Raw genomic sequence first — 26,386 nt, forward strand, 5'->3', positions numbered from 1 at the left:
CGGCTGGAGCGGTCTGGCTGCACACCGGGTGCTCCCAGAGCCTGCCTGGGGCCTCAGCAGTTCCATCTTAATCTGTGACCAAGGTCCAGTCCAAGGCATCTTTCACAAGCTCACTTCCAAATCATTAAGTAGATGAGACGTTAGTTAAATGTCAAACTATCTCAAGGGAGGAAACACTCTCAACTAGCAGGCAGACTAAAACAATTCTGACTTGATGTTTTTGTCATGAGCCCATGGGAGGATCTTGGGGGGAAATCCTCTGAGCAGAAAACCACAAGACTGTTTCAGGCAAACAGCATGGGAGCGCCTGACAAACCTCAGCCTCCCATCCAGCACCATGCCTGGAACGCCCCTTAGGCCTGGAAAGCACGTAGGAATCCACTGCAAATATTTATGCTAACAGAGCACCACAAACCATTTTTTTGCAGGTATGAAGGGAAAGGCAAAGGCCAACAAGATTTAAACACTATTTCCTCCCCTTCTCAGGAAGGCAGCAGTATCAATGATTCTTGACCAGAGCCATTATTTTTCCCAGGAGATGGGAACACAGCAGGGAACCATTTGCTCTCTTTCTTTTTCACAACAAGGAACAGTAAACCTTAGTAAAAATAGAAAGGTAGGCACCAAACTCTTGACCATCAGCTAGCCTTAGCTAAGTCCCATCGCTAAGTCAGACCATGCTGCCCCTGCTTGGGGCTCCAGAGAAAACCCAGCCTCACTGAAGTGCCTGACAGAGTTCTCTGACAAGTTTCAGGTGACAGCAGCAAAGCTTCCACTGAAGAATGTGTGTTTTCATTTTGTGACTGGGTATTAAAGCCAGAATCCCAGGAACAACAACTACCTACTTCTGAGATGAGCCACCACTGCTTGTTTCACACCCACCTGGACAGTCACAGACTTTGGGCAACCTGTTGCCTTATACAGCCCCTGTGTGGTTGTTCTTCAGTCCTTTGCTGTTTAGACAACATGATAAAGCTGCAAACAGTAGGCACAGCCTTGCAGGAGAGGCAGCTGTCCTCGTCCTCCCGCTTCCCCTGCCAGCTCCGTCAGTCTCTAGTGCAATCAGCTGCGCTGGGCTCCTGCTCCATGGCTGCTGCGGGTGGCTCTGGGCAAGGGTCCGGTGTACAGTGTAGTGCACATCACCTCAAAGTTCCAGCCCCTGAAGTACAATCCTTTTGGTCATTCATATATTACAACCCTCTTTTTTTTCTTTTTTCCCCCTACCCCATTTTGTTAAAAAAAATAAAGTTTTTTGGGTGTTTTCAGGTTTTGTTGCTTCTGATTTTCCTTCTTTCTTCTGAGTAAGTGGGGAACGTGGTGGTTCACGGGCCACCTCTTACTGGATCCCTCGAAAGAGACACATGGCAAAGATCATGGCAAACAGCTAGGAAGGAGGAGGGGAAGAAGGCAAAAACAAAACAGAACCACAAGAGTCAGCTGCCTCTTCTAGAAGATCGGCAAAGCCCTCCCTGCCCCCAGGACAACTCCCGTCACTCCCTCCTGCCCAGCAGTCAGTGGCACAGCGAGGGGGACCCTTCCCACCACCCAGGGAGGCTGTGGCAAAACTTTTTTTCCCTGAAGGCGATCCCTCCCCTCCTTCCCCTGTCCCCTGAACTGTTTGTGGCTACAGCAGCAGCTTGGCTTCATACCCAAACGACCCTTGGAGCAGGCTCCGTGCTCCCTACCCTGCACACCATTCCCACTGCCCGGAGCAGGCACAGCAGGGCCTTCATAGGGGCTGCTGGGGCCCTGCCCAGCTCAAGACAGGGCACTGGGGAAAGCGCACAGCCTTGCCCCAGCAATGCTTCAGGGACATCACTTCTGGGCTAATGTCATGTCTGGTGGAAGCCCCTTACTCAAAACACCACCAAAGAGCCAGATGCTCATGCTGGGTAACAGAGATGCTCTGGAGCCAGCAGGGTTTCAGGCTCCAAGCGGATGTTTTTAAAGCAAAGGCAGAGTTTGAACACATGAACCAAGCGACAGACCAGTCGGCTTGCTGAGGTGCTGCCGCAATGAGGGCAGTGACCGCGTGGGGCCCTGGGGCAGGCGGTGGGTCCCCAAAGCCCCTGTGGCCAGGGGTGCGAGCTCTGTGGCGCGCCCAACACGAGGCGGCACTGCAGGCTTGTGGCACTGGCTATTTCCCTGCCTTTTGTAGCAAAGGATCAAGCACCCGGCTCTTTCTAGGTAATTAAAACCACCAGCAGATAACCTGCTCGCACTTTGCCAGAGCAGCTTCCCCTGGCAAGGGAGAGCACCTGCCTATTTGCCTTGCTGCTGGACTACCACACTACCATTTCCTCTAGTCACACAACAGGAAGTACCTCGATGGCCAACACTCCGATGGCAAGGGCTCCTGCAAGGTACACGTAGGTCTCAAAGGAGTTCAGGATCACCGTGTAGCAGCCCTAGGAAGGACAAAACGTGGTGAGACACACCTGAGCAGCACATTGCATCCTTCTCACAGCACAGCCCTCGGTAGTACAAGAGGTGCTCTCCGATCCAGGCACCACAAGCACGGCTCCCTCCCACCCCCTCACCCAGCCCCACAGCACAGGAGGCAGAGACCCACAGGACAGTGCCAGGGAGGGGGAGGGTTGCTGTAGTGGGATCGGAGTGGTTCACACCTCACTGACCACCAGCAACTGTGACTTCCTGCAGGGCAGAGAGGAGTAGCACGACGGACACTCCCTCTGCAAAGGGCAGAGACTAAGCACAGAGGAAACGACTCTCAGGGCAGATGACAGACAGACCAGGCTGGCTAGTGATAAAGATGATTTATTTAAAGCCAAGGCAGGAGATTTTTGAATCCTCTCTCATAGCCAGCACCCTCTTTCACACCCCAGAACCATTTCTCTGTGCTTTCACCCAAAGGAGCATGGATGAACACCTGCTCATCTTCTGGCTATAGGAGAATTAATTTCATTAAAGAACTCAGGGCCATGCACTACAGCAATCCTTCCATTTATGTAGCACAGCCACCGTCATCTTCAATGTCATTTATTATTGCTCATACAATTAACAGCAGGTGGAACTTCTGCAAAGATGTTTCAGGATGTTTCTGGAAATCATCAACTTATCCTGGCCTCAGTTCTCCCAGCCTAAAATTTCAACACACCAGCAAATTTCCGTGAATAGGTCACATAAAACGAAAGTAGATTGGAGTTGGTCCAATGTAAAAAGTAGCTCTCCTCCTCACTGAGCATATACTTCACACATACATATTCAATCCCATCCATACTGCTGGGATGTTTCAATGACCTGATTTTTCCCTTCCACTCAAAAAGAAAATGTCTGAACTGCAAAGACAGCACAACAGTTACCTGCTGGTGTCCGTACCAGACTCTGCTCACTGCGAGTGAGGTACAACCAGAGGAGAGCATAATGCAGACCCAGGGAGTGCAGAGTGTTGGGGCAGTAAACAAGCCGTTAAAACCACGCTCTTGTCAACGTAAGAATGCTCAGCAGCAGTTCTGCTCCGGCCACATTTTCGGAGAAAAACATTCCAGCCCAGCAACAAAATGTCTGGGTGCTTGCCAGAACTCCAACCTTAACCCAACTTCCAGCATGCCCCACTCAGCTGGCTACAAACAGGGGTGAGCACAAGTACGGCCAGCACTGTGCTGTCCAGCATGGTGTCCCAAGAGCCTGACTGCTCCAGGAATGCCTGAATTCAGCCATCAGTTGCTTGGGAGTGTCTCACCCATTTTACAGAAGTGCCTCACTGTGTGCTTGGTGTGCACACTGCTTCTTCCACCAACACTCCGTGGTGACAAGGGCTCACAGGAAGCCTTCCCTTTCCATAGAAGTGGTAGGCCTCAGCATCACCACTTAGGGAAAGCTAAATCTGTTACCTCTTTAACCCTCTTTCTCAAAATGCATTTCTCTTTCCCTCCCTGACGTTTGTCATCTCTCTACTCTCTCTTTCCCGTCTATGCATGGCAATCAGAGCTGGCAGAAGCAGTACGGTGCTGTCTGCTGTGATCTCCCACCCAGAGTGCCTTTGCCAACCATTTCCAGCTGCCAGGCACGGAACAACTCACATGCTGCTTCCCAGCTCCTTGACTCTCTTTCACAATCTACTATCAAGTGCTGAAAAGAGGACCACTCCTTAGTCTGGAGAGAAAAGGAGGTTTGAACCTACAGTCAGTACAGAGCTCAGCTGGCTTATTAATGCTGAGGTGAACACAGTCAGGAACTTTGCTGGAAAGTTTCTTAAACTTCACATCTTGGTGACAATGTAAGGAAACATGACTGTAATATCAGTGTCAATAACATTATGCTGAACAGTCTAGTGGTGGGAAAAATTGCCAAGTCGAGAGGCCTGGAAAAAGAAATGCCCTTTTTCTACTGTAAAGAGTAAAAGAGTAGAGAAATGCAGCTTTCCAACACTTCTCTTCCTTGGAAAACAGGCATGGTTTTCTGTGGCTGTTTAACCCTTGATCTCTTGGTTGTGTATGTTGTTGATGAGGAGCCTTTGTGAACTAAGCTGGAGCCACTACCGTAGCCAGGAAGAGTCAACTCCATCCCATCCTTGCTGACCTGTGCTGGCTTGTGAATTAACTTCTCGGAGATAGTACTAACCTTCAGAAATACAATAAAACTTGATGTAAGTTTCTACCCCACCTCTCAATCCCTTGGGAAAACCTTTGTATTTCTGCTGACAGCACAACAGGAACTCAGCAATGCACACAATGAAAGGGGATTTTCAAAATCAGACTTCAAAAGTTGTCAGCAGAAGTGTAATTAGGATGTGAGCTACAGTCAGAATGGCACAACCTGCCAGCTTCACTAGCTACCCATGACTACCCCAGCCATCTCTCTGCCCGCTGTGAAACTCCTTTTCCTGGTGTTTGGCTTCCCTTACCTGCCGGTTCTGAAACCTCTCAATGCCTGTGAGGCAGGCTTCCTTGTTGACAAACGTTCCTGCTCGGCTCTGGAGCTCTCGCTGGCAACAGGCCTCTGGTGTCGCCTTTTCCAAAGAGGAGTGTGGAAGATGAGGAACAGCTTCAAAATCTTCTGGTCCATTCACTCCACAGCAGGCAAACTAGGCAGAAAGAGAGGCACAGAGAAGAAAGGAAGACAGAGCTGACACTTTGCCCTGAAAGCAGATACGAGAAATCTACCTATGTAAAAAGACCTACTCTTGTAGGGATCAAAGCTTTAGTCAAAGCAGAGACAAAACAACTGTTGTATCTGAAGAAGTGAGTTGTGCTTGTACCTTGGAGCTTCTGTTTCATCAAAGCCTTTTTATAAAGTCCCACTGTTCCCACGTCATGCTGTAGATTCTAAGGTACCACTGGGAATATTACCACAAACTACACAGGGCTTTGGAGCACACCCAGACTGACTTGCTTGAGATCACCCAGCAAGTCTGTAAGGGAGCCAGCAGTACAATCCAGGCTCCTGTCCGCCCGTTCTCCCCATAGCCAATGGCCAGGATTGTTGCTGCTCAAAGGCACTGCTAGGTGATTCAAGTAAGGTCCTTTTTTAGTATTCAAGTCAGGTCCTTTTTAAGGATTCAAGTCGTACTCTGACGCTGTCACCTTTTAGTCAGCAAAAGGAAATGTCTTTATTAAAGTCTTGAATCAGCATGAAGGGCAGCAATCATCTTTTTCTTTTAAGATTAAAATGGACTTTTCATCTGCAGAGCCTGACATCCTGCTCTGCACTCCTGAAGAGATACACCGTGGACTGTACTGAGCACTAAGCTGACATGTCTACACACACACACACACGTGTACAGAACTTCTTGTAGTAGATAATAACAACTCCAATTCCAATCACAGTCAATCTTTAACCTGCCTGATTAGGATTGTAAAAACAAAGTCAATTTTGACGGCAAATAAGTCTATACTGAAAATACACCATTGGGCACACTCCTGCCTAATCTGCCACCTACTGACTCATTTCATAAGAGCCACAAAAAGCCATTGGTTAGCACCAGGTTTTGGCTGCTGTTGGCTGGGAATAGTTCTGAAGTAGCCTGCAAGGTGAAAGGTCCAGGGTAAATGCAGTGATATTCAGTTGCAGACATGGCTTTCTGTGCCCACTGTTTGAAAGCTGGGGGTACCCAGTCAGGTCAAAAGCCTCAGGCTTTGGCAAACCACAGAGGCTGATGCAGTCATTGGGAGCATCTCTCTCAGGACTGACAGCAGCTCACTTCAAGAAAGACCGGCCGAATCTTCATCTCCCTCCCACCACTGCTGCCACCAACCCTGGCGTTACACTTGACACGACAGGATGGTCAAAGCAGGCTGGCCCTGGGAAAGCTGAGGGTGTGGGCTGAACACCGTGTTGATGGCTGCTGACTATGGGCAGCATGGGACTGGCCTGGCCTGACTTACTGTGATCATAACAGAGTTCCAGGTGGAAGAGAAAACGTCTGTGTCGTTGTTCCTCAGGTAATGCTTCTTCAGCTCCTTCGTGAAAAACTCTCTGGTCAGCTGAAACACACAGACAGGTGGAAATGTAAAGGCTATGGCCAACACCTTTCCCAAGCAGTTGTTTTGGCTTTGTTCTTTTTTTTTTGTTCTTTTTTCTTTTGCAATCCTCAGAGGACAAACATGGGAAAAGCCACTGGCTGAAGCATAACTATATCCAGGGCGAATAGTACCTGCTGAATAAAACTATTGCTCATTAAAAATCAGGGAATGAATTATATCTACACTTGCAAGATAATGTTTACACTTAAAGGTTAGTTGGTTTTTTTACATTTTTAGTGCTATTTGAAAGTAAGTGAAACAGGACTAAAACAGATTTTAGAAAAATCTTCAAATCCACATCCAAATAGTAATTTAACTTACTACGCTTCATGAGGTCTGCTATAAAAGCATGATTTCCCCCTCACTTTTCATTTTAAACCAGTTAACTTCCTACTAACAACCAGGGAACTGCTTTGAATTTCTTCCATGTGTGAAAAAGCAGAATGAAGCCCTAATATGAAACTTTCTGGGAATGAAAAGGAAGTGAAAAACATGTAATGAATATGAAAAGTTCAAGTCAACTTATGAATTGGAAAAAAAGACCATTTCCCTGACACTGCTTTAGATTATCAAAACTAACCCACACATACCAAGAAAAAAAACCTCTTTATATTTCAAGCGTTTAGGTAATTTAAACATTTTTCCTATGGTCAACAATATAAATGAACAGAATTTCATTTACTCCTGTTTACATTCACAGTAAAATAGAAAAACGGAATGAACATTTTGGCTCAGAGACTTCTCAAAAAGTTAGACACCTTGAAATTACATTTACTTAGGATCACTCTCTGGAGGACTAGTAAATATACGAACTTAACAGTCTTGTTAAACTGAACACCCCAATTCAATCTTGCTGACTTTCTATCACTTCAGGATGAAAACTTCAAGGAATCCCCTTTTCACATTCCAAAGAGGTCTTGACTTGTGTGGTCCCTTCTCCAAAATACCTTATGATTTATGATCCACACAGGCAAAATCTCTCTGCTACTGCAAAGCCTCAGTGAAGGGGGTTGGACTCGGTTGGATACAGCACTACTCTAGTGTTGCATATTTGCAGGATCTGGAATTAAGCTGCCTGAAAAAAACCCCTTTTCTTCCTCTGTCATTCATACAGCACTGCAGATGCAGTAACGTATACTGCTACAAGTTGGTTTCCAGTTCTTATATGCAACGTGAAGTATCACACATACGCATACATATGTATGAGACATACAGGTGGGCACAAAAGCACAAGTACAAAATTCTTTGTTACCTTTGTAACTGTATCACAAAATTTAAGGAAAAAAGAGAAGGCTGTGGTGACTCTTTAAAAGACCCCCGAATACCACTTAATATTGACTTCTTTTTTACAAATACAAACTAAGGCCAAAATTAATGACTAAATCAATACTGAGTAAAACTTTGTCACAAAGCCTTGAATGATGCAGGTAGCTCCATCTCACTACCTTTTAATTAGATATGCCACTAAGTTCCTAAATCACTTTTATGAGACAGTTATTAACTCATTTCTTGCTTTTGAATATTAAAATACCAGAGGACATGGCATTTTCCTTTGGGAGTTTGGTGCACTGGGGGAAGGTCAGGTTAGAAGATGCTGAAATACGCCTTCAGTGTTCTCCTTTCCTTCCCTTTCTCTGCATACTTTATCCATGCAGCATCCTACCCTGCAGAGACAGCAGAACTTTTTTTTTGATGCTTATCTGTTTCTGAAGCGCAGACTTTGAAACTGATATTACTGTTGGTAATAATCCCAGACGACTGCCTTTGGCGGGGTCTAAAACAAAAGAGTCATTTAAATATAAAGTGAAACCTTTATTTTGACAGCAGCAGCCCCAGAGGAAATGGTTCAGAGTTTGTGTGCGATTTTTACGAGACTTGGCGTAAGACAAAGCTTTAGTGCTGGAACGGTAAATTTGACAGGAAAAGAACCGATTCCATTTTGTTGCTCTTAAACTGTTTGTTCTGAGCATCTGAAGTTCAGAAAAATGTTAAAAAAAAAAAAATTGATCAGCAGATACATCTTCTTTTAAAAAATTGCTGACGAAGGAGGATAAAAGTTAGTGAGACTGTCCTACTCGCATGCCCACAGCCCCCCTCTCGCTGAAGCTAGTAACGGCACTGATGAGGTCCGTGCACATTGTATGGCAAGAACTATCCAGAAGGGCACAAAGGACCGGCTAACAGAACTGGATCTTGGCACACACTTCTGACGACGCAGTTATACCAGCCACAGTCATGAACAATGAAGACCCATTCAGCCGTGGTTTTTTCTAGCTGTTCTGGGGGGAACATCGCCAATACAGAAGCAGCACATACACGTGTACATTTACAAGCCAGTGAATGAAGTGGGACTGTTTTGTCAAACTCATTCAAAAAACAGCTTGGCTGGGATTACTGCAGCCAGATGAAAGGAACTTACGAAAAAGAGGGCATTTTTACACAACACAGGTGTGGTGGCCCTGACTGGGAAGGTCACAGCCTTCTCATGCAGCGCTGTGTCAAGGAATACTGAATGCTGTGCACGAAACTTAGCTTGGGAAGTGCCTGCTTGGGAAACGAGGCACACTCCTGTCCACCTGCATCTGCCTGGAGCATCCTAATGTTTCTGACACAGTACAGTGCTTGTACTGTAGGTACAGTCACCAGTCCTGCACCTCTCTCTTCCACAATGCCTTCCATTTAAGAGATTCCGGCTTCCTAACCGAGGGATGGACAGTGAATATTCTTTAGTTTTTGCCTTATGTCTGAGGAAACAGCGGTATTGGGAACCAAAAAAGTGACTCGTCAATCGAGTGTCAGAACTGGGGCTAAAAATCCAAACATCCTGACTCCATCCAGAGCCCTCCCACTGAACTAATCTGTTCCTACCAACCCGCTTGTTTGCTTGCTAAGACAATTCACTAAGAAAGAGACATATATCCCCTAAGGGTTTTTCCCATCCAGACCTCTGAAGGGCATATACAGAGCAATTCCTGAACGTAAGTCAAATCGCTCTTCCACAGCCTCTCTCTATTGTTCATGGAAGACATTATTTTATGGAGGGTCTTCTAGATGAAAAGGGTTCTCCACCCTCCAAAACCTCCCTTACAAAGGAAGAGAAACTCTGGAACTCCCATAGCTGATTAACAACAGACTTCTTTTTCAGAGACTGCTTTTAAACAGTTCTTTGGAAGTCCAGCCAGACTTGCAGGTGACAGTAGCTCACCATCACTAATACCACTTTCATTCATTCCACCACCACACTCTGCTTCACTGACTCTTCCTCTCATGTCAAATCTCAGCAGAAGACATCTCTTTTCTCCCTTATTTTTGTCTCTTAATTTCTTTCACTCCCTCAGCTATTAATAATTTAACTCTGCTGAGGTTTGGGAGCTAGTTCGGATGTAACACACTGTACAAGAGAAAGCTGCACTGAACATTATCTGGAAAGCGAACAGATAGAGTGAGTGTAGCTCTTTTGTCTCATTTTATACAACCAGCAAGGCCACAGCCATATGGACTGGTGCAATGACCACCACAGAAACCCACTTGGTAAGTTTCCAATAAATTTGGGTTGCCTAAACGTGCATTTACACCACCACACACCTTGAAAGCAACTCATTTCGCAGGGAAGAGAAAAGCACATCTGAACCTGACCTTAAAATTGCTACTGTGAAGAGTTCTTCCCAACACAGGTTCACTGAAAGACCACCCCTGTGCCCATGGACATTCTACCCAGCCATCTAGCGTCACTCTAAGCCAAAGATGACAGCAAAATTAGTCACAATAGTCACCAAACCAGAGGAGCTACCACCAAAATATACAGCAACAGCAAAACAAGGTTTTGGTTGTTGGGTTTTTTTTTCCCCAGAAGAAACCTGAGGAGGTAACAAACCACAAGAATTTGCAGACTGAATTTAACTTTAGCATAGAGCCATCTCCAGCTATGTTGGGATCTGACATTCTTCGTTCCTTCCCATTTAAGCCTTTCCTGTCAGTCATTCTGACAGAGTGGGAAGCTGGTGATGCAAACAAAGAGACAAGCTCAGGAAAGATAGAAGTTTGTTCCCCTTCAAGTTTTATCTCGCAAAACACCACCAGATGCCACAGAAGTCTAGAATAACCACTGCAACCTTATCTTGCAAGGTAACATATCCTCATGCATCCCACGGTTCTATGGGAGTGGAAAGTACTGATGCTTGCCCAGCAGCAAGACGTAAGTAGGCTCCTGGCGACTGAGGGAAGAGGACACGGCCAGCCCTGCAGTCACCCCACGCACAGAACCCACAGCGAGCCTATCTAGTTTCTTGTACCCCTTACCAGTTTCCCACGGGGACGGTCGGAGGTGGAAGCAGTCAGCTGCCGGCTGCTCGCCCAGCCCCTGCTCACCAGGAACCATGCTCTCTCTCTGTCGTGAAGCCTGTACCTGGCTCTGCAGGGCAGTTTCTACGTGTGTGGTCTGCTGCTTGTGCTGAACCAAAGGAATTCTTTAAAAACTCCTTACAGCAGAGCTGTAATGACCAGAACATGCCAGACCCCCCATGCTGCAACCTATTTATGGAGCAGTAGCTGTTACCAGGAGGGCATGGTCTCAAAGTCTAAGCTGGAACGGGGCACCCACTCTGTGTACAGAGTGCAGTCCCTTCCCCACTGCCTTCAGATCTGAGGCAAAGACAAAAGGCCACCAGCTTATAAAGGGGAAAAAAAATCCTCTCACTGCCTCCCCCCCAAGACCACCCTCCTGCACAAATACCACACTCTCTTGCTGCAAGCTTCGTAAGTCTTGATTCTTTGCTTATCAAAAATTTTTTGTATTAAAAAAATTAAACATATACCCTGGCTCAAGAAAATCATCATAATTACACGGCTCTTCGATGCTCATGCCACATTTCTGTCATGTTCAGTACAGGGAACGTGCTGTATGTTCTCTTGCTACTGGCAGAGGCCAAATAAACAAAATAATAAATACTAACAGTCACTAGTGACCACTTCTACTGGCCAATGTTTTTTCACAGCCATCACTCAGAGTCATATTTCAAAGATGGGCTGACTTGAAAAGGATGGACCTAGTTCAGTCAGGCTCTTCCTTGCACATGTGGAAGCATGGAAAAAATGCACAAACCTTTGCTGGTTAGAGAAACAAATGAGACTGTGCTTACTACTAGTGTAGTAAAAGCTCACTACAAGCATAGGGGAGGGATGATGGCCATATAATAATATGCATAGCAGCAGAGTAGAGAAAGGCTACATCATATGAAGCTGTGGAGAGAAGGAGCAGAAACTTGTAACAGGGCAATATGCAAGGGATGGGACTTGGGATGGGACTCAAAATGGGACATGGGGAGACTTGCTCAGGGCAGGGCAGAGGGGTATCTTACAAAGCAGCATTGAGAGTAATCTGGTGAGCACCAAAACATGAAAATTCAAGAAGGAATATGATTAGAGATGCACAAGAGAGTTTTTGCACTGCAGTGCAAGCATTGGCTCTGTTGGGAAAACAGGAGGTTTCACTATTAATACTAATATTAAACACATGCTATATTGAAAAAAGGAAAGAGCTGCTTTTAACCTTAGTGTGACTTGATTATAAAAATTCTCTCTGATGGAATGCGCAGCTGGTTTGGCTGCAAAAGAATCAGGAAGACTCTAAAAACTTCAGGATTTAAGTAGTCCCCTGGTGTCTATCTCCTGTGTACTTAAACAATTCACCCTGCACATGCCAAGTTAGTTAGCATTCACTGGCTTGCTGGCAGTTCTGCAAACTGAGGGTAGTAATAAAGCAGGTTTGTTGGTATTTGAAACAAACAGTCGCTCTACAAATGAATCAGCCACCATCTAACACCGTGCTCCAGCTGGGTACAATCCCACTGGGGTTCAGAGTTTGCCCACCGTAGGATACTTACATTTTCTCTGAAGATAAAAGCCAGGATTGCAGCTGAAAGCTCCGCCAGGAAGATTAACAAAATAAACATGAAGAACTGGAAGAGAGAAGATTAAAAAAAAAAAAAAAACACACAGACATACCATTAGTGCATGCAATAGGTAGTAGGAATACGGGGTTTTGCTAGTCACCAAAGAGATGGAAAAAATAACTGAGGAAACTTCTTTTCCCTGACAATTAAAAAAACCTGTGAGACAGTAACTTGGAGCAGACATAACCTCTTCTCTGACCACGTCACAGGACATGGGAACTCATGACGCTTTTGCTTGGTTCTAATGATTAAAAGGGAATAAGGCTACAGGACCCGTAGCATCCCCAGATAAATATGTACCAAGTTAAAACAGTAAAGACTACTTTGATGAAAAAAGTTGTATGATTATGTAGGTGCTCACACATGGTTAAGTTGTCCTGACATATGAGATGCATACACCTACATATGCACACATACCCCTCATCACAACGTAAACAACATAAACAGTTTTTCTGTAATATGATCATGGCTCATTTTGTATGCAAGGAGGTAGGGGGTAGTGGGACATACTCAAATATTTACACTTATGACTAAAAATTGACTCTTTTTAGAGTATTCTGCATTTCAGGACAAAATCAGCCTTGGTTAATATCCCCCTCCACACAATGGGGTTGCACTGAGTTAAGTATTAACCTCTACAGAAAGTTGATGACACTCCATCATAATTTTAATTTGATTATGCAACTATCAACCATGTCTCATATAGTATCCAAAGCGTGCATATTCATATCCTTAACATCAAGGGCACACTGCAGACTTGACAGAATGCAACAGCCAGCAGACTGAGAGGTAGCAAAAGAGAAACAGGCATCCAGTTTGAAGTAAAAACATGACACTTACGTCATCATAATTCTAGGGAAGAGAAATGAGAGCAGAGGGGCACGTGGTTGTTCAATTTAAGCTGGAACTATATTTTCATCCTGTTGCCTTTGCAACCTTCTGCTGCTTCAGTCTGAAAGTCTGGTTTTCCGTCTTACTAAAGGCAACTAAAGGCATCTTGTTTCTGTGAATTTACCAAGCCTGAGCGATTCACCGCGCCTTCACCACCCACCCCACAGGAGTAAATCAGATGCCTTTAAGAGGTCTCATCCCCAGAGAGACTGAGGTTGCGCTGCAAGGGAGCTGCCCGAGGAACCTTGTCTACCTAGAGTGCTCAGGTACTGTGGAGCGTTTCCTGCCCAGGATGACTGCCAGGACTCCTGCGGGCTCCCACCTCAGATCCTCCTGCCTGAAGGCAGCACAGAAAACTGGTACACAGCTAGAGGTAAAACTCAAGTAGAGAGGAAAACAGTGTTGAAGAAAGCATTCACTGACATCAAAGAGCTCAGGACTCAGCCTGTCTTTGGGACTGATTCTCAGCTACACTGATGCCTCATGCTAGTTCGATGCTGCTTCAGTCCGTAACAAAACAGTAAAAGGAACAGGCAGGGATGTGCCCTCTAACATCCTTAAAACGACAAATGTTGGTGCTGAGGAACTCCTATGGGAACAGAGCAGAAAGTGGCTAGGCTCACACTCTCTCCCAAAACGGCATTTATTTCCATTCTTGGAGACAAAATAATGGGCTTGAGAAACCATAAGTCTGAACTAGATTGACATTTTTTATGTTCTTACAGCCATGAAGAGAAACCACCGTTTCAGAGTCAGTCCTTCTAAAATTCAAAGATCCAAAGAATTAGCCCACAGACTCAAAGATGATTTTACAAAACTGAGTGAACATTTAGAAATGAACTCAGATTTTGGCACCATGTGAGAAAAAGAGGAGTGAATGGAGAACCCAGCAAGATTGCATCACGTGGAGGGTAATAAACAATGAAGGTGGTTGAAGCAACAAGTAGAAATAAACACAAGAGAAGTCTGGATTTTTTTTGTGTGTGAGAAAGTTATTGAAGGTCTTTCTGAAACAGAAGGCAGGGAGATGGGGCCAAAAGTACTATTGTGATCCCCAAACAATGATTTATAAACAGTATCTGAAACGCTGTGCACTGTGCATTTCAGTAATGGAGAGAGAATTCAAACTACCTGCTTGGAATGGGCAAAATGTTCTTTTGTTGTCAACTACCAGAGCTGTGAGCCATTTTTCCCCACTGGAAAAGTACACGAACCACCCTGTCCCATTCGTCTTCCTGCTTCTGCAGTGGAAACAAAAGAAAAGGAGCCTGGGCTCAAATGGAAAAACAAGAAGAGTCAGATGAGCAGGGACTTTGGTTGCTAACAGAATGCTGTTGCTTGATTTTGCTGAACTAGTTAACTCTATAATTTATTCTTACTGCTGGAGTTTTCTGTGGCCTCTTTTTTTCCTTCTCAGAGACTGTTTTGTTTTTAATTTCACCACAGGAGGGCAAAGAACAAGTGATGAGAATGAACGATGCTTTGCAAATTCACATCATCATCCATCAAGGGATCTCTGCATAGTCACTAAGAGTCTAAGGTGGTGATCAAGTGATTAATCCCGTCACCCTGCTAATTGCATTTCATTTACTGATTACTGGGAGACACATGTTCACCCAAGCTCCAGCACAGGTCTGTGCAGAAGTGGAAGCAGCCATTCCCAGATTATCTCTGATAAGCTTCATTATCATTCCCGAACTGATTTACACTTACACTGTGCAGTCTGCATTACAGATTTGTAACAGTTGCTGTAGAAAAAACATGAGCAGCCATTAGGGCTGATGAGAAAAAGAAGAGAGATCTTCAGTTTTTCAGAACTTGCTCCCATTCTGCATTTTAAGGAGAGTCAAAATCCGCCTATTGTTTTGCATCCCCAAATTAAATTGATTACTGATATATGAGAAGACTAAACAGCCAGCTGGTTAATGAATAGGACACAGCAGCCTCACATTCAAATTCATGCTTGAGACCCACACTTGAACACAGGTATCCCCCACATCCAAGGTGAACATCCTGAGGAGTGGGGTCTCCCATGTTGGTCAAAAATCCTGCCTCAGCTCCTGGTGATGATTATAGATTTATCAGAAGTTTCCACAAACTTCATTTTCGCAAGTCATCTACTGTTCCAGCTTCAGCAATGATGTTGCAAAAAGAGCAGCAACTGCCTTTAACCCAAAGGACCCACATTTTCATGCTGAAAAGTTTCAAGGAGTACTGCATCCATTTTTCTAGAGTTCAAAACAGGACACCAGCACTCAAAACTAAGCCAAATTAAGCTAACACAGACTGTTCTTGTTGCAAAGCTGAATTCATGTTGTATGCTCAACAGCATTTTGGATTCTGATTTTTATGGTGTTCTTTTGCAGTCAGAAGGTCTTTAGGGCAATCCAGAAGTTATACAATGTCTGATTTTCAGGCCAATGCTTGCTGCTTTTTGTGAGCCAAGTCCAAATGCTGGGAAATCTAGAAACACTTCACAGCCTGGTGCTTAATGCAACATGTTCGGTTACAGAGTGATGTTTTTTTTAATCAAAAGGCAAGTAGCTTGATGAAAAATAAAAGTCCTTGCAAACACAGAAGCCAGAACGCAGATAACATGCATTTGTGCATCTGTCTTGTCCCTTCTATCTTCTGTTTACATTTGGATTAAAAGCTTCAGATATACATTATGCATCACTCTGAAATCTCACTCAAGCAGCTCTCTGGCTCATCAATTCTTTAACAACTTTGTAAGTGGACTTGATTTAAAGTAGCATCTTCTCCCCAAGTACCACCCCCCTGAAGCCTAACACTCTCTGTTTTGCAAGGTGTTCCCAGGCTCTCTGGCATATGCTCAAGAAAGGTTTGCCTTTTCAACACCTAAAAATAACTCCCATCAGGCTTCTGGTTTCACAGCTGTTTTATGCATTTTAACATCAGCTGGTGTGGCCCCCAAAAAAGCAGAAATTAGCAACATTTTCTCTTCTCACTTGATAGCAGCACAGATCCTCGTCCAAGTTCTTTGCTGCCAGTACAAGACAGACATGGGGGAAAGAGCAGGTCCAGTGGAGCGCCACAAAAATGATGAGAAGGATGGAGCACCTCTCCTGTGAGGACAGGCTGAGAGAGTTGGGGTTGTTCAACCTGGAGAAGAGAAGACTCCGGGGAGACCTTATTGTGGCCTTTCAGTACTTAAAGAGGGCTTATAAGAAAGATGGAGACAGACTTTTTAGCAGGGCATGTAGCAATACGACAAGGGGTAGTGATTTTAAACTAAAAGGGGGTAGACTTCAACTAGATCCAAGGAAGAAATTTTTTTACGATGAGATTGGTGAAACTGGCACAGCTTGCCCAGAGAGGTGGTAGATGCCCCATACCTAGAAATATCCAAGGTCAGATTGGACAGGGCTCTGAGCAACCTGGTCTAGTTGAAGATGTCCCTGCTCATTGTAGGGGGCTTGGACTAGATGGCCTTTAAAGGTCCTTTCCAACCCAAACCATCCTATGATTCTATGCTGTTGGACATGAGATGGCAGGTTGTTTAACAGAGTTGACTTTGACACCAGAAGCCCTGGAAGACCTGATCAAAGTGGAACACTAATTATTTATCCAGTAATTACTTTTTTCGAAGTATAAAATAAAATAATAATAAAAATAAATAAATAAAGCAGCAAGGCTCAGAACTATCTCTAAGAGTCAGAAAAGTAGTAAGCACAAAATTGAGTGCACTGGACTATAACTAAAACACCAGGAGGAACATTCAAATTGTGATGTAACTCTATGATGTTAAATCAGGAAAGAGCATGGCCCAGAGCTCCCTTCCTCCAGCCAGGTCCCTGATGTGTATGCACTGGACATGGTCCAAACTGAAAATACTACTCCCCCATTCACTTACAATCAATACTTCTCATCAAACACAACTTCCCATTTCTTAATCTGACAGGGAGAGGCTTTGTAGGATCCTCAGGCTCATTGGGCCTGATCCCTTGCCTTTTATTAGGTTCCTCTGGGGACATCTCCGTGACTTCACAGGTGATACATTTCATTTTCTGATTTACTTCTGAGGCAAGTCACTAAAAATCAAACCCACAAAGCTTTCCAGAAAAGGGCTCTTATGTACAGGTTATGAATTCAAGGGGTGGGTGAGCCAAGTGCCAGAGAGAATTTATCTCAGTGAAGCCAGGCTCATCTCTAGGAAAAAACTGTTTCATCTTCAAGACAGTGGACTTTCCTGTTCTGTTTAGAGACAAAACTCTTTTGCACTGTGAAGCAGCTGTGTGAGATACAATCATAACAAAACACCATAAGATCAGGATTTAAAAAAAAATGAAAACAAACAAACAAACCAAAAAATGCCACCCCAAAACCCCAACAGACTTAGAGGAAGAAACAAAAGGTCACATTTGACAAAAATGAATGGAGTGTGTGGAGGATAACTTCCTGATGCAGCTGGTGAGTGAGCCCACCAGGGGAGGTGCCTTGCTGGACCTGCTGTTTACAAACAGAGAAGGACTGGTGAGAGATGTGGTGGTCGGAGGCCGTCTTGGGCTTAGCGACCATGACATGATAGAATTCTCAGTTGTGAGTGAAGTAAGGAGACGACTCAGCAAAACTGCTATCATGGACTTCCGGAGGGCAGACTTTGGCCTGTTCAGGTCACTGGTTGAGAGAGTCCCTTGGGAGACAGTCCTGAAGGACAAAGGGGTCCAGGAAGGCTGGACAGTCTTCAAGAAGGAAATCTTAAAGGCGCAGGAGCAGGCGGTCCCCATGTGCCATAAGAAGAGCTGGCGGGGAAGGCGACCGGCCTGGCTGAACAGGGAGATTTTGCTGGGACTCAGGGAAAAGAGGAGAGTTTATCACCTCTGGAAGAAGGGACAGGCAACTCATGAAGAGTACAAAGATCTCGTTAGGTCAAGCAGGGACAAAATTAGAAAGGCAAAAGCCCAGCTAGAGCTCAGTCTGGCCACAGTCGTAAAGGATAATAAAAAATGTTTTTACAAATATATTAACAACAAAAAGAGAGGCAAGGAGAATCTCCATCCCCTACTGGATATGGCGGGGAACATTGTCTCCAAGGACGAGGACAAGGCTGAGGTACTTAATGCCTTCTTCGCCTCAGTCTTTAATAGCCACTCCAGGTATCCACAGGATATTCAGCCCCCTGAGCTGGAAGACGGGGATGGAGAGCACAATGTACTCCTCATAATCCAGGAGGAAGCAGTCAAGGACATGCTAAGCCACCTGGACACCCACAAGTCTATGGAGCCTGATGGGATCCACCCAAGAGTACTGAGAGAGCTGGCGGAGGAGCTTGCCAAGCCACTCTCCATCGTTTATCAGCAGTCCTGGTTAACAGGGGAGGTCCCAGAAGACTGGAGGCTTGCCAATGTGACGCCCGTCTACAAGAAAGGCCGGAAGGAGGATCCTGGGAACTACAGGCCTGTCAGCCTGACCTCTGTTCCAGGGAAGATTATGGAGCGGTTGGTTTTGAGAGTGCTCACAGGGCATCTGCAGGACAACCAAGGGATCAGGCCCAGCCAGCATGGGTTCATGAAAGGCAGGTCCTGCTTGACCAACCTGATCTCCTTCTATGACCAGGTGACCCGCCTAGTGGATGAGGGAAAGGCTGTGGACGTTGTCTACCTGGACTTTAGTAAAGCCTTTGACAGCGTCTCCCACAGCATTCTCCTGGAGAAACTGGCGGCTCGAGGCTTAGACGGGTTTACTCTTCGCTGGGTGAGGAACTGGCTGGATGGCCGAGCCCAGAGAGTTGTGGTGAATGGCGTTAAATCCGGCTGGCGGCCGGTCACGAGTGGTGTTCCCCAGGGCTCGGTTCTGGGACCAGTCTTGTTCAATATCTTTATAGATGATCTGGATGAGGGAATTGAGTGCTCCCTCAGTAAGTTTGCAGATGACACCAAGCTGAGTGGGAGTGTTGATCTGCTGGAGGGTAGGAGGGCTCTGCAGAGGGATCTGGACAGGCTGGATCGATGGGCAGAGGCCAACTGTATGAGGTTTAATAAGGCCAAGTGCAGGGTCCTGCACTTTGGCCACAACAACCCCATGCAATGCTACAGGCTTGGGGAGGAGTGGCTGGAGAGCAGCCCGGCAGAAAGGGACCTGGGGGTGCTGGTTGACAGCCGGCTGAATATGAGCCGGCAGTGTGCCCAGGTGGCCAAGAAGGCCAACAGCGTCCTGGCCTGTATCAGGAATAGTGTGGCCAGCAGGAGCAGGGAAGTGATTGTGCCCCTGTACTCGGCACTGGTGAGGCCGCACCTTGAATACTGTGTTCAGTTTTGGGCCCCTCACTACAAGAAGGATGTTGAGGTGCTGGAGCGTGTCCAGAGAAGGGCAACGAAGCTGGTGAGGGGTCTGGAGCACATGTCTTATGAGGAGCGGCTGAGGGAACTGGGGTTGTTTAGTCTGGAGAAGAGGAGGCTGAGGGGAGACCTTATCGCTCTCTACAACCACCTGAAAGGGGGTTGTGGCGATGAGGGTGTTGGTCTCTTCTCCCAAGTAACTAGTGATAGGACAAGAGGAAATGGCCTCAAGTTGCGCCAGATTGGATATTAGGAAAAATTTCTTCACTGAGAGGGTGGTCAGGCATTGGAACAGGCTGCCCAGGGAGGTGGTGGAGTCGCCATCCCTGGAAGTGTTCAAAAAACGTGTGGATGTGGCGCTTCAGGACATGGTTTAGGGGACATGGTGGTTCTGGATTAATGGTTGGACTTGATGATCTTAAAGGTCCTTTCCAACCTAGTGATTCTGTGATTCTGATTCTGTGATTCTGTGATCTTTGTGTTTTGACATATAACTGGTAATACCTTCCAGTAAGAGATAATGGCTGGAAACCCTGCAGTATCAGAACTTATGGTGGAGGTAAAAAATTACTTAGTTTAGAGGCTAGCTCTTTGTAAACAGTACTTGATGACCTCATGGGCTGAAATTAAACCCTATTATTCGAGGAGAAAATTGCCCAAAGATAACAAATCTCATTCATTTATGGAGCGGAGTAGGCATAGGGGAGTGAGCAGCTATTGAGAGCTGCAATGCAAGGCCACCATGCAGTTCTGAGCTGCGCATTTCTGCTGACATGGGGGGCTCCATTACACAGATGCTTTGCTCTATGTGTTCCCTCTGCTTTGTTGTGAACCAGTGAGGAATGAATCGACAAGTGGAGCTGTGGGTTTTGGGTGGACAAAAGAGGACCATTTTTGGTCACTTTATAAAATTAAAAAAAAACCCACAACAACAAACAAATAGGCCTACTTCAAAAAAAAGCTTAACAAAGTCAAAATACAGTCCTAGACTCCATCCACTGGGCTCAAGCCTGGTACAGGGAATAAGCAAATTATCTGTATTTCTAGCTGTATGTAAAAGTGCCCTAAACCTATTTATTATCTCAGGGAATAATGGCTACAATAACAGACACCCATTCATGCACTTAACCACAGCATCAACTAACCAGTCACCCCCATTCTTGGGAAACACCAAAAGGTCAACAGAAAACACGCGAGAAAAAAAAAAGAAAACACTTAAAAAACCCCAGAAAACACTTACAAAAAGCAGGAGGCATTTGTTCTCACGGATGGCACCGCAGCAGCCAAGGAAACCCAGCAGAAAGAGCATCGCTCCCATAGCCAGCATGATGTATGCTCCCGTGAAGAGCAAAGGGTTGGCAGCCACTATCTCTCGAAAACCTGTGGGATCCACAATGACCCAGATCCCAACTCCCAGCAGGCATGCTCCTCCCAGCTGTCACGGCACAAGGAAAGGAGAGAGGGAGATAGGTCAACATAAAACAACTGCTGCAGGAAAAGTGGAGTCACGGCTATCTTTTAATCAAAGGTGTTCACTTGGAGAATTTGTGTTTCTCCATGGCATATATTCTCTGCCGGGCAGGTGACTGCTGAGATGCTTCTCTTACTGTCTCTTGCTCACTAAATGAAACATTTGCAGCAAAAGCACCTTTCTTCCTTGATACATTATTCTACCATTCACTCCTCCCCTAAAGCTGAAAGACTGAGCCTTGAGCTCCTGCCATATCTTCAGGGGACAGCCCAGTGAAGGGACACACGGGAACCCTCTCAGCCACAGAGTCCAGGGTGGCTGGGTGCTCCCACCCTTCCTGTCAAAGACAAGAGCAATAGGGTCACAGAGAATGACCCTACATGTGGTAGGAAAATGACTGTGTTTCCTAGTGAAAACCTCAGCAGGGCACCCAGGACTGGAAAACAATTTCTTCTGCCATTCAAAAATAGACCATGTACACCGCTAGTTACAGCTTTCCCTTTGGTCTCCCTTGCCAAGGGCAGGAATAACAGCGACCACTGCACTGGCTTTCTGAATGAGCATCTTTGGATGCTGCAAAACCCTCAGTGGTCACTAGTGGCAAGCTGAGGGGATATTCTGTACCGTGGCAACTTTACCAAATTACTTCTGGGAAGCAGCAGTCTGCTGGAAACAGGAGGATTCGAGAAATAAAGTGGATTCTAAATACTTACAAATATAAAGAAATTGAAAAGGAACATCAGGTACTTCATGCAGCTCAGACAGTCTCCCTCCATGGTCTTCAGGCTCCTGGATTCAATTCTTCCTGCAAAACACCAGCACTTCCTTAGCACGCTCACTTTTTATTGGAGTGACACAATCCTACTTCCATTTGTATTTCCCCCAGATCCTGTGGAGTTATTTATGCAGAAGGGTGCATTTCTCAACCGAAAAAGGCAACATACCACAGTCTAGTAAGAGATAATGATCATTGTTAAGTCCCTCTGCATTCTTCCAGGTCTGAAGGAAGGTTGCAGGAGAAGAAAGGTCTAGCTTTGCTTGCAGAGTGAGATGCAGGGAAAAATATCCCTCTGCACCCGATGGTTTCCCTGTCCCCCCACTCCAGTCCCTAAAGCCTGTCAAGTCTAAGCAGCACTGAACATACCTGCCTAATTCATGTCAAAAAAGGCCGAATGTGAAAAGGCTCATGGGCATGCCTTTCTGGACAGTTAGCTCCATACAAGCTTCCTCCGCAGAATGAATGCCATAAAAACAAGGACAACATTTTCAGGGAAACACTTGGAGGAGCTGGGCTGGGAATGACTGCAGCATGTGGACGTGGGAGGGCCCGAGGAGGCTGTCCTCGCACAGTTACTCAGACTGGGGCCCAACACCTGCTTGTCATGCAGTGTGAAATACTACTGTGCCACCGAAGTCCTGCTGCTCTTCATCCCACCCTGCACAGGTCTTTTGCAGGAGGAGCCCATGGATCAAAGTTGGTAAATCTTTAATCCCAGGAAAAACTGCTAAGGAATCTGAACCAGTTTTGAAACTCCATGTCTGAATGAGACAGCAAACTACTCAGGACAGTATTTCTATTGGAAATGCAGCTATAAATCCTGACTAGGTGAGGCTACGTTGGAAGAAAGTTTCTGCCCCAAAAAGCTTGCTGTTTAATGAAGTGACTGTGTCTCCCGACATGCAACTATATCACCAAGTACCCTACAGGGACAGACAAATAAATAGATAAAAGAGTAAAACTTTCACTGAAACAGCAGATAATGCAGTCATGGCACTGTGCACAGATGGATGCATACATCTGCAAACAGAGGCACAGGTTTGCTTAGCTCCCTAGAGAAGCCCTCCCAAAGCCCACATTCTTCTTAACCCATAACTCTTCCCCTTTCTCCACTGTGAATGCCATTCCCTAAATAGACCTGCATCCAATGCTATCAAAGCACATTCAATTCACTTAAAAAACAGAAATCATCCAAGGTTTTCACCAGGCCAGAAATAAAACTATTTCTTTAACTCCTTCATTGTTTTTGTTAATCCACAATGCTTGGGAGCGCTGCAGAGCCTCGCAGGGTGCTTCCCCTGTGACCATGGGAACTGCTCTGCTTTAGCCAAGGAGCTGAGAAAACCCATGGCAGGCAGCGCTCCCAGCAAGGGGCTGCCTGAGGTAAACAGACAGGCTCGTATCATACAGTGTGTGCGTTTCCTGCATTTCTTTGACTCTGTTTAAAAATCAAATCAGTTTCTCCCTAGTGACAAAACCAGCAGAGACACAACTGGCACGAGGTAGAAACTCGTGGACATGAAGCTGCTTTCCCTCTGCATCTTTGCTTGCCTGGGGCACGACAGCAGCATGCCTCTGCTGGCTGGGTACCACCAAGGCAAACCCCCTTTGCTAGAGGAATCCTGAGCAGATCCACAAAGCCAGTCTTACAGTCTACCTTGCTTCTGGAGAAACACAAACCTGAATCTGAACCTGAGAACAAGGGCAGTATTTTTCTTTACAAAGTTTATTTTCTTATACCACTGATAAGAAAAGTCTTTTCTGCCCAGAAAGACTCAAAGCCAAGACCATGACTGGCTGAGATGGAGTGGGGCACAGAGCTCTGACGTGGCCCTGGAGGAGATGCCCACAGCTTCCTGACAAGAGTTTAAAGTCATGTCTGCAGATCTCACAGAGAACAGAGATCATGAAGTCCAGAAGGGTAAGGAGCTGGGGAGGAAATTCTTCAGTTTCATGGGAAAGGTGAACCTCAGCTCCACTAACCCAGGAGCCTGGACAATATAGTAGAGAGGGATATGAAAATATAGACAAATTGATACGATATTGGAACTACTAGAGCCCCAGAATCAGTCACACCCAGATGTTCCCATCATCACACAAAAAAGCTATGCTCCAATGAAACAAGGGATGGCTAAATCTCAGTAAATAAGCCAAAGTCTGAAAGTCATCTGAGAAACAGAATTCTAAGTCCTGCTGCCTTGAGCACCCACCCACATGATTCATATCATAGTAGACTTAGGCAAAAAAAAAGAAATAAAAAGCAAACCAGTTTAACTGTATTGTGCCATTTCACATCATTCACGCTCACCTCACTGCAGAGGCACCCACATGAAAAACATTGCCTGTGGTCTAAAAAGCAGCAGCTCCTGAGTCTAACACTGTCTTGCTGCTTTGTAGAGTTGACAAAACACATTCCTGCCTTACTTTACTTTCCATGTGTGGGTCTGCTTCTCCTGCAAGACGAGCAGGTTCCCTTGGAACCGCTCTGATTTGCACAAGCTGAGTACAAGCCTCCTTTTCTTTTCAAAGACAATCCTAAGCTGAGATTCCTTACGTTGCTCTTGCCCGTGCATCCACCCAGTATGTTAAAATGTTTTCTATGTGTAAGCAGGGAAGGGAAGACTAAATCTGTTGAGCAATCAGGTCCTGAAAACTTCACCACGCAGTCACAGTATCCTGGGAGCAGCATGAACACATGCACACTCAGCTTTGACAAGTGAGGACTCCCTTGTTTGCCTGGGCAAGAAATTGTCCCCAGTGGTGGTGCTGGGCTCAGATTTGTAATTTCTAAACCCACCACGCTTCACACAGCAAAGCAACAACTAAGTGCAACCCTCCTAACTGTGCTGTGCTTCAAGCCAGGAACACACCCAGTGGGGCTTACAAATCCCAAAGTCCTTCAACTCAGGATGTGCAAATGGCAGTGGCAACCGTGTGAAGTGTGGGCTGGCAACGCCAAGAACAGAGCCTGTCAGAGCTTCCACATTGTAAGAGCTCAATGTGAACTTCCAAAAAATGCCAACGTGCTGATCCAATCTGAGAAACAGGAGCTCTGAGCAACTGTTTTAGTGCTGTAACTTAAGAGATTGGAGAGACCCAGACATACCAGCTTAACACACCCTTACCAGTTTCTGCTGGGTACCCAGATTCCCAAACAAGCACATGCAAGATCACCACTTGGATCCTGCGATTGCACTGATTAAAACAGGGCAAATAAACCAAAAGCATGACCTGACCCCTTAAGTAGTACTTAAAACTGTTTCATGTCAGAGCTCAAGCACTCTAGCATATATGAAATATATTACTAATTCATATATGCAGTAGTGCTCTAGACTTTGAAAAGTATATAACTAGTGCTATTTACAAACAATGCAAGCAAAATGCAAATAACGTTACTCACAAATAATGCAATTATGAAATGATTTGTGCCAAGTGCTGCCTTACTAATTCGCTGAAGGTACCTGAAATCCCTGATGACAGGCTGCATGGAGAAAATAATTGACACAAAAGGACAACCCTGACCCGCAGAGCTGCTTTTTCCTTCCACTCTTCTTTTTAAGCCATACACACAAAAGGCAAATTTTGTAAGTTACTCCTACTACACACTGATGCAAGTGCGATAAAAACTAAACACATATGTCTTAATCTACCTTTTAAAAATCTCTTCTCTCCCCTCCTCCAGGCCCCAAATTTGTGACAGATTAAGTTCTCCTCTGCAGGAGACATTTAATGCTAAGCAAACATTAACAGTCAGAACTGCAGAAGACAGCGGCTGACAGATGCTTTCCCTGGCTTGTCCCACCTCAGACCTGTGAGACATATGAGACATATTTGTTTTTGTCTGAAATGTAGCTATAAATGTTCAGCTTCTTCTTAGGCAGATTATTCTCATTTCTCCCCCTTAATATGAATTTTATCTTGAAAAGTGATAGGGAGGCTAAAAACCCCCAGCAGCATAGCCAGGAAACATACCCCAGCTGCTGTCATCAGTTAGGAATAAAGTCTAGTTTTTCAAGGCAAGGCGTTTTTTTGTTCTCCAGCCACCATTTATTTCCTTCCTCCTGACATTTGCTTTTGCATGCCTTGCAGCTACCTTGAACTTCATATATCTAAAGGCAGCTGCTCAACCACACCTCCAAAAACTGCTTCCAAGTCTCTCTTTGCTACCACTGACGTTTCCCTCCATGTTCCTTTCACGCTGGATTGAAACCTGTGGTTTCACTTCAGTTGCTCCTTTACCTTTGCCTTGGAGGTGGAATCACTGAAAAACTTAGGTTGGACAGGGTCTCAGCATGTCATTGAGTACAAACACCCATTGCCTCCAACCTGGGTCAATTCCAAAGTTTGATCCAACTTCAAAGTTTGAGCAGGTTTCTCAGGGTCACATTAGTTAAGTTTTGAATATCTCCAAGGACTGAGATTCCCTGGTCTCCCTGGGCACCTCTTCCAATGTTTGACCACCATCCTTGTGAAAAAATTTTTTAAAACAGCTGTCCAAGGTGTTTCCAAGT

At 45.5% G+C, this 26,386-nt stretch overlaps 1 protein-coding gene across 1 annotated transcript; it reads right to left on the reverse strand.

Annotated features, from left to right (window-relative positions):
• Positions 1-1,148: 1,148 nt before the first annotated feature.
• Positions 1,149-21,876, reverse strand: TSPAN18 (tetraspanin 18). Its single transcript, XM_082000919.1, has 7 exons — positions 21,811-21,876; positions 20,867-21,061; positions 12,368-12,442; positions 6,348-6,446; positions 4,868-5,047; positions 2,325-2,408; positions 1,149-1,384 (listed from the first exon to the last, which is right to left on the reverse strand). Exons 1-7 carry the CDS (start codon positions 21,871-21,873, stop codon positions 1,337-1,339), a joined length of 744 nt encoding a protein of 247 aa, XP_081857045.1. The 5' UTR covers positions 21,874-21,876; the 3' UTR covers positions 1,149-1,336.
• Between the last annotated feature and the right edge of the window lie 4,510 nt (positions 21,877-26,386).

Source organism: Phaethon aethereus (assembly GCF_964289735.1).
Source record: "Phaethon aethereus genome assembly, chromosome: 5".
Taxonomy (NCBI): Eukaryota; Metazoa; Chordata; class Aves; order Phaethontiformes; family Phaethontidae; genus Phaethon; species Phaethon aethereus.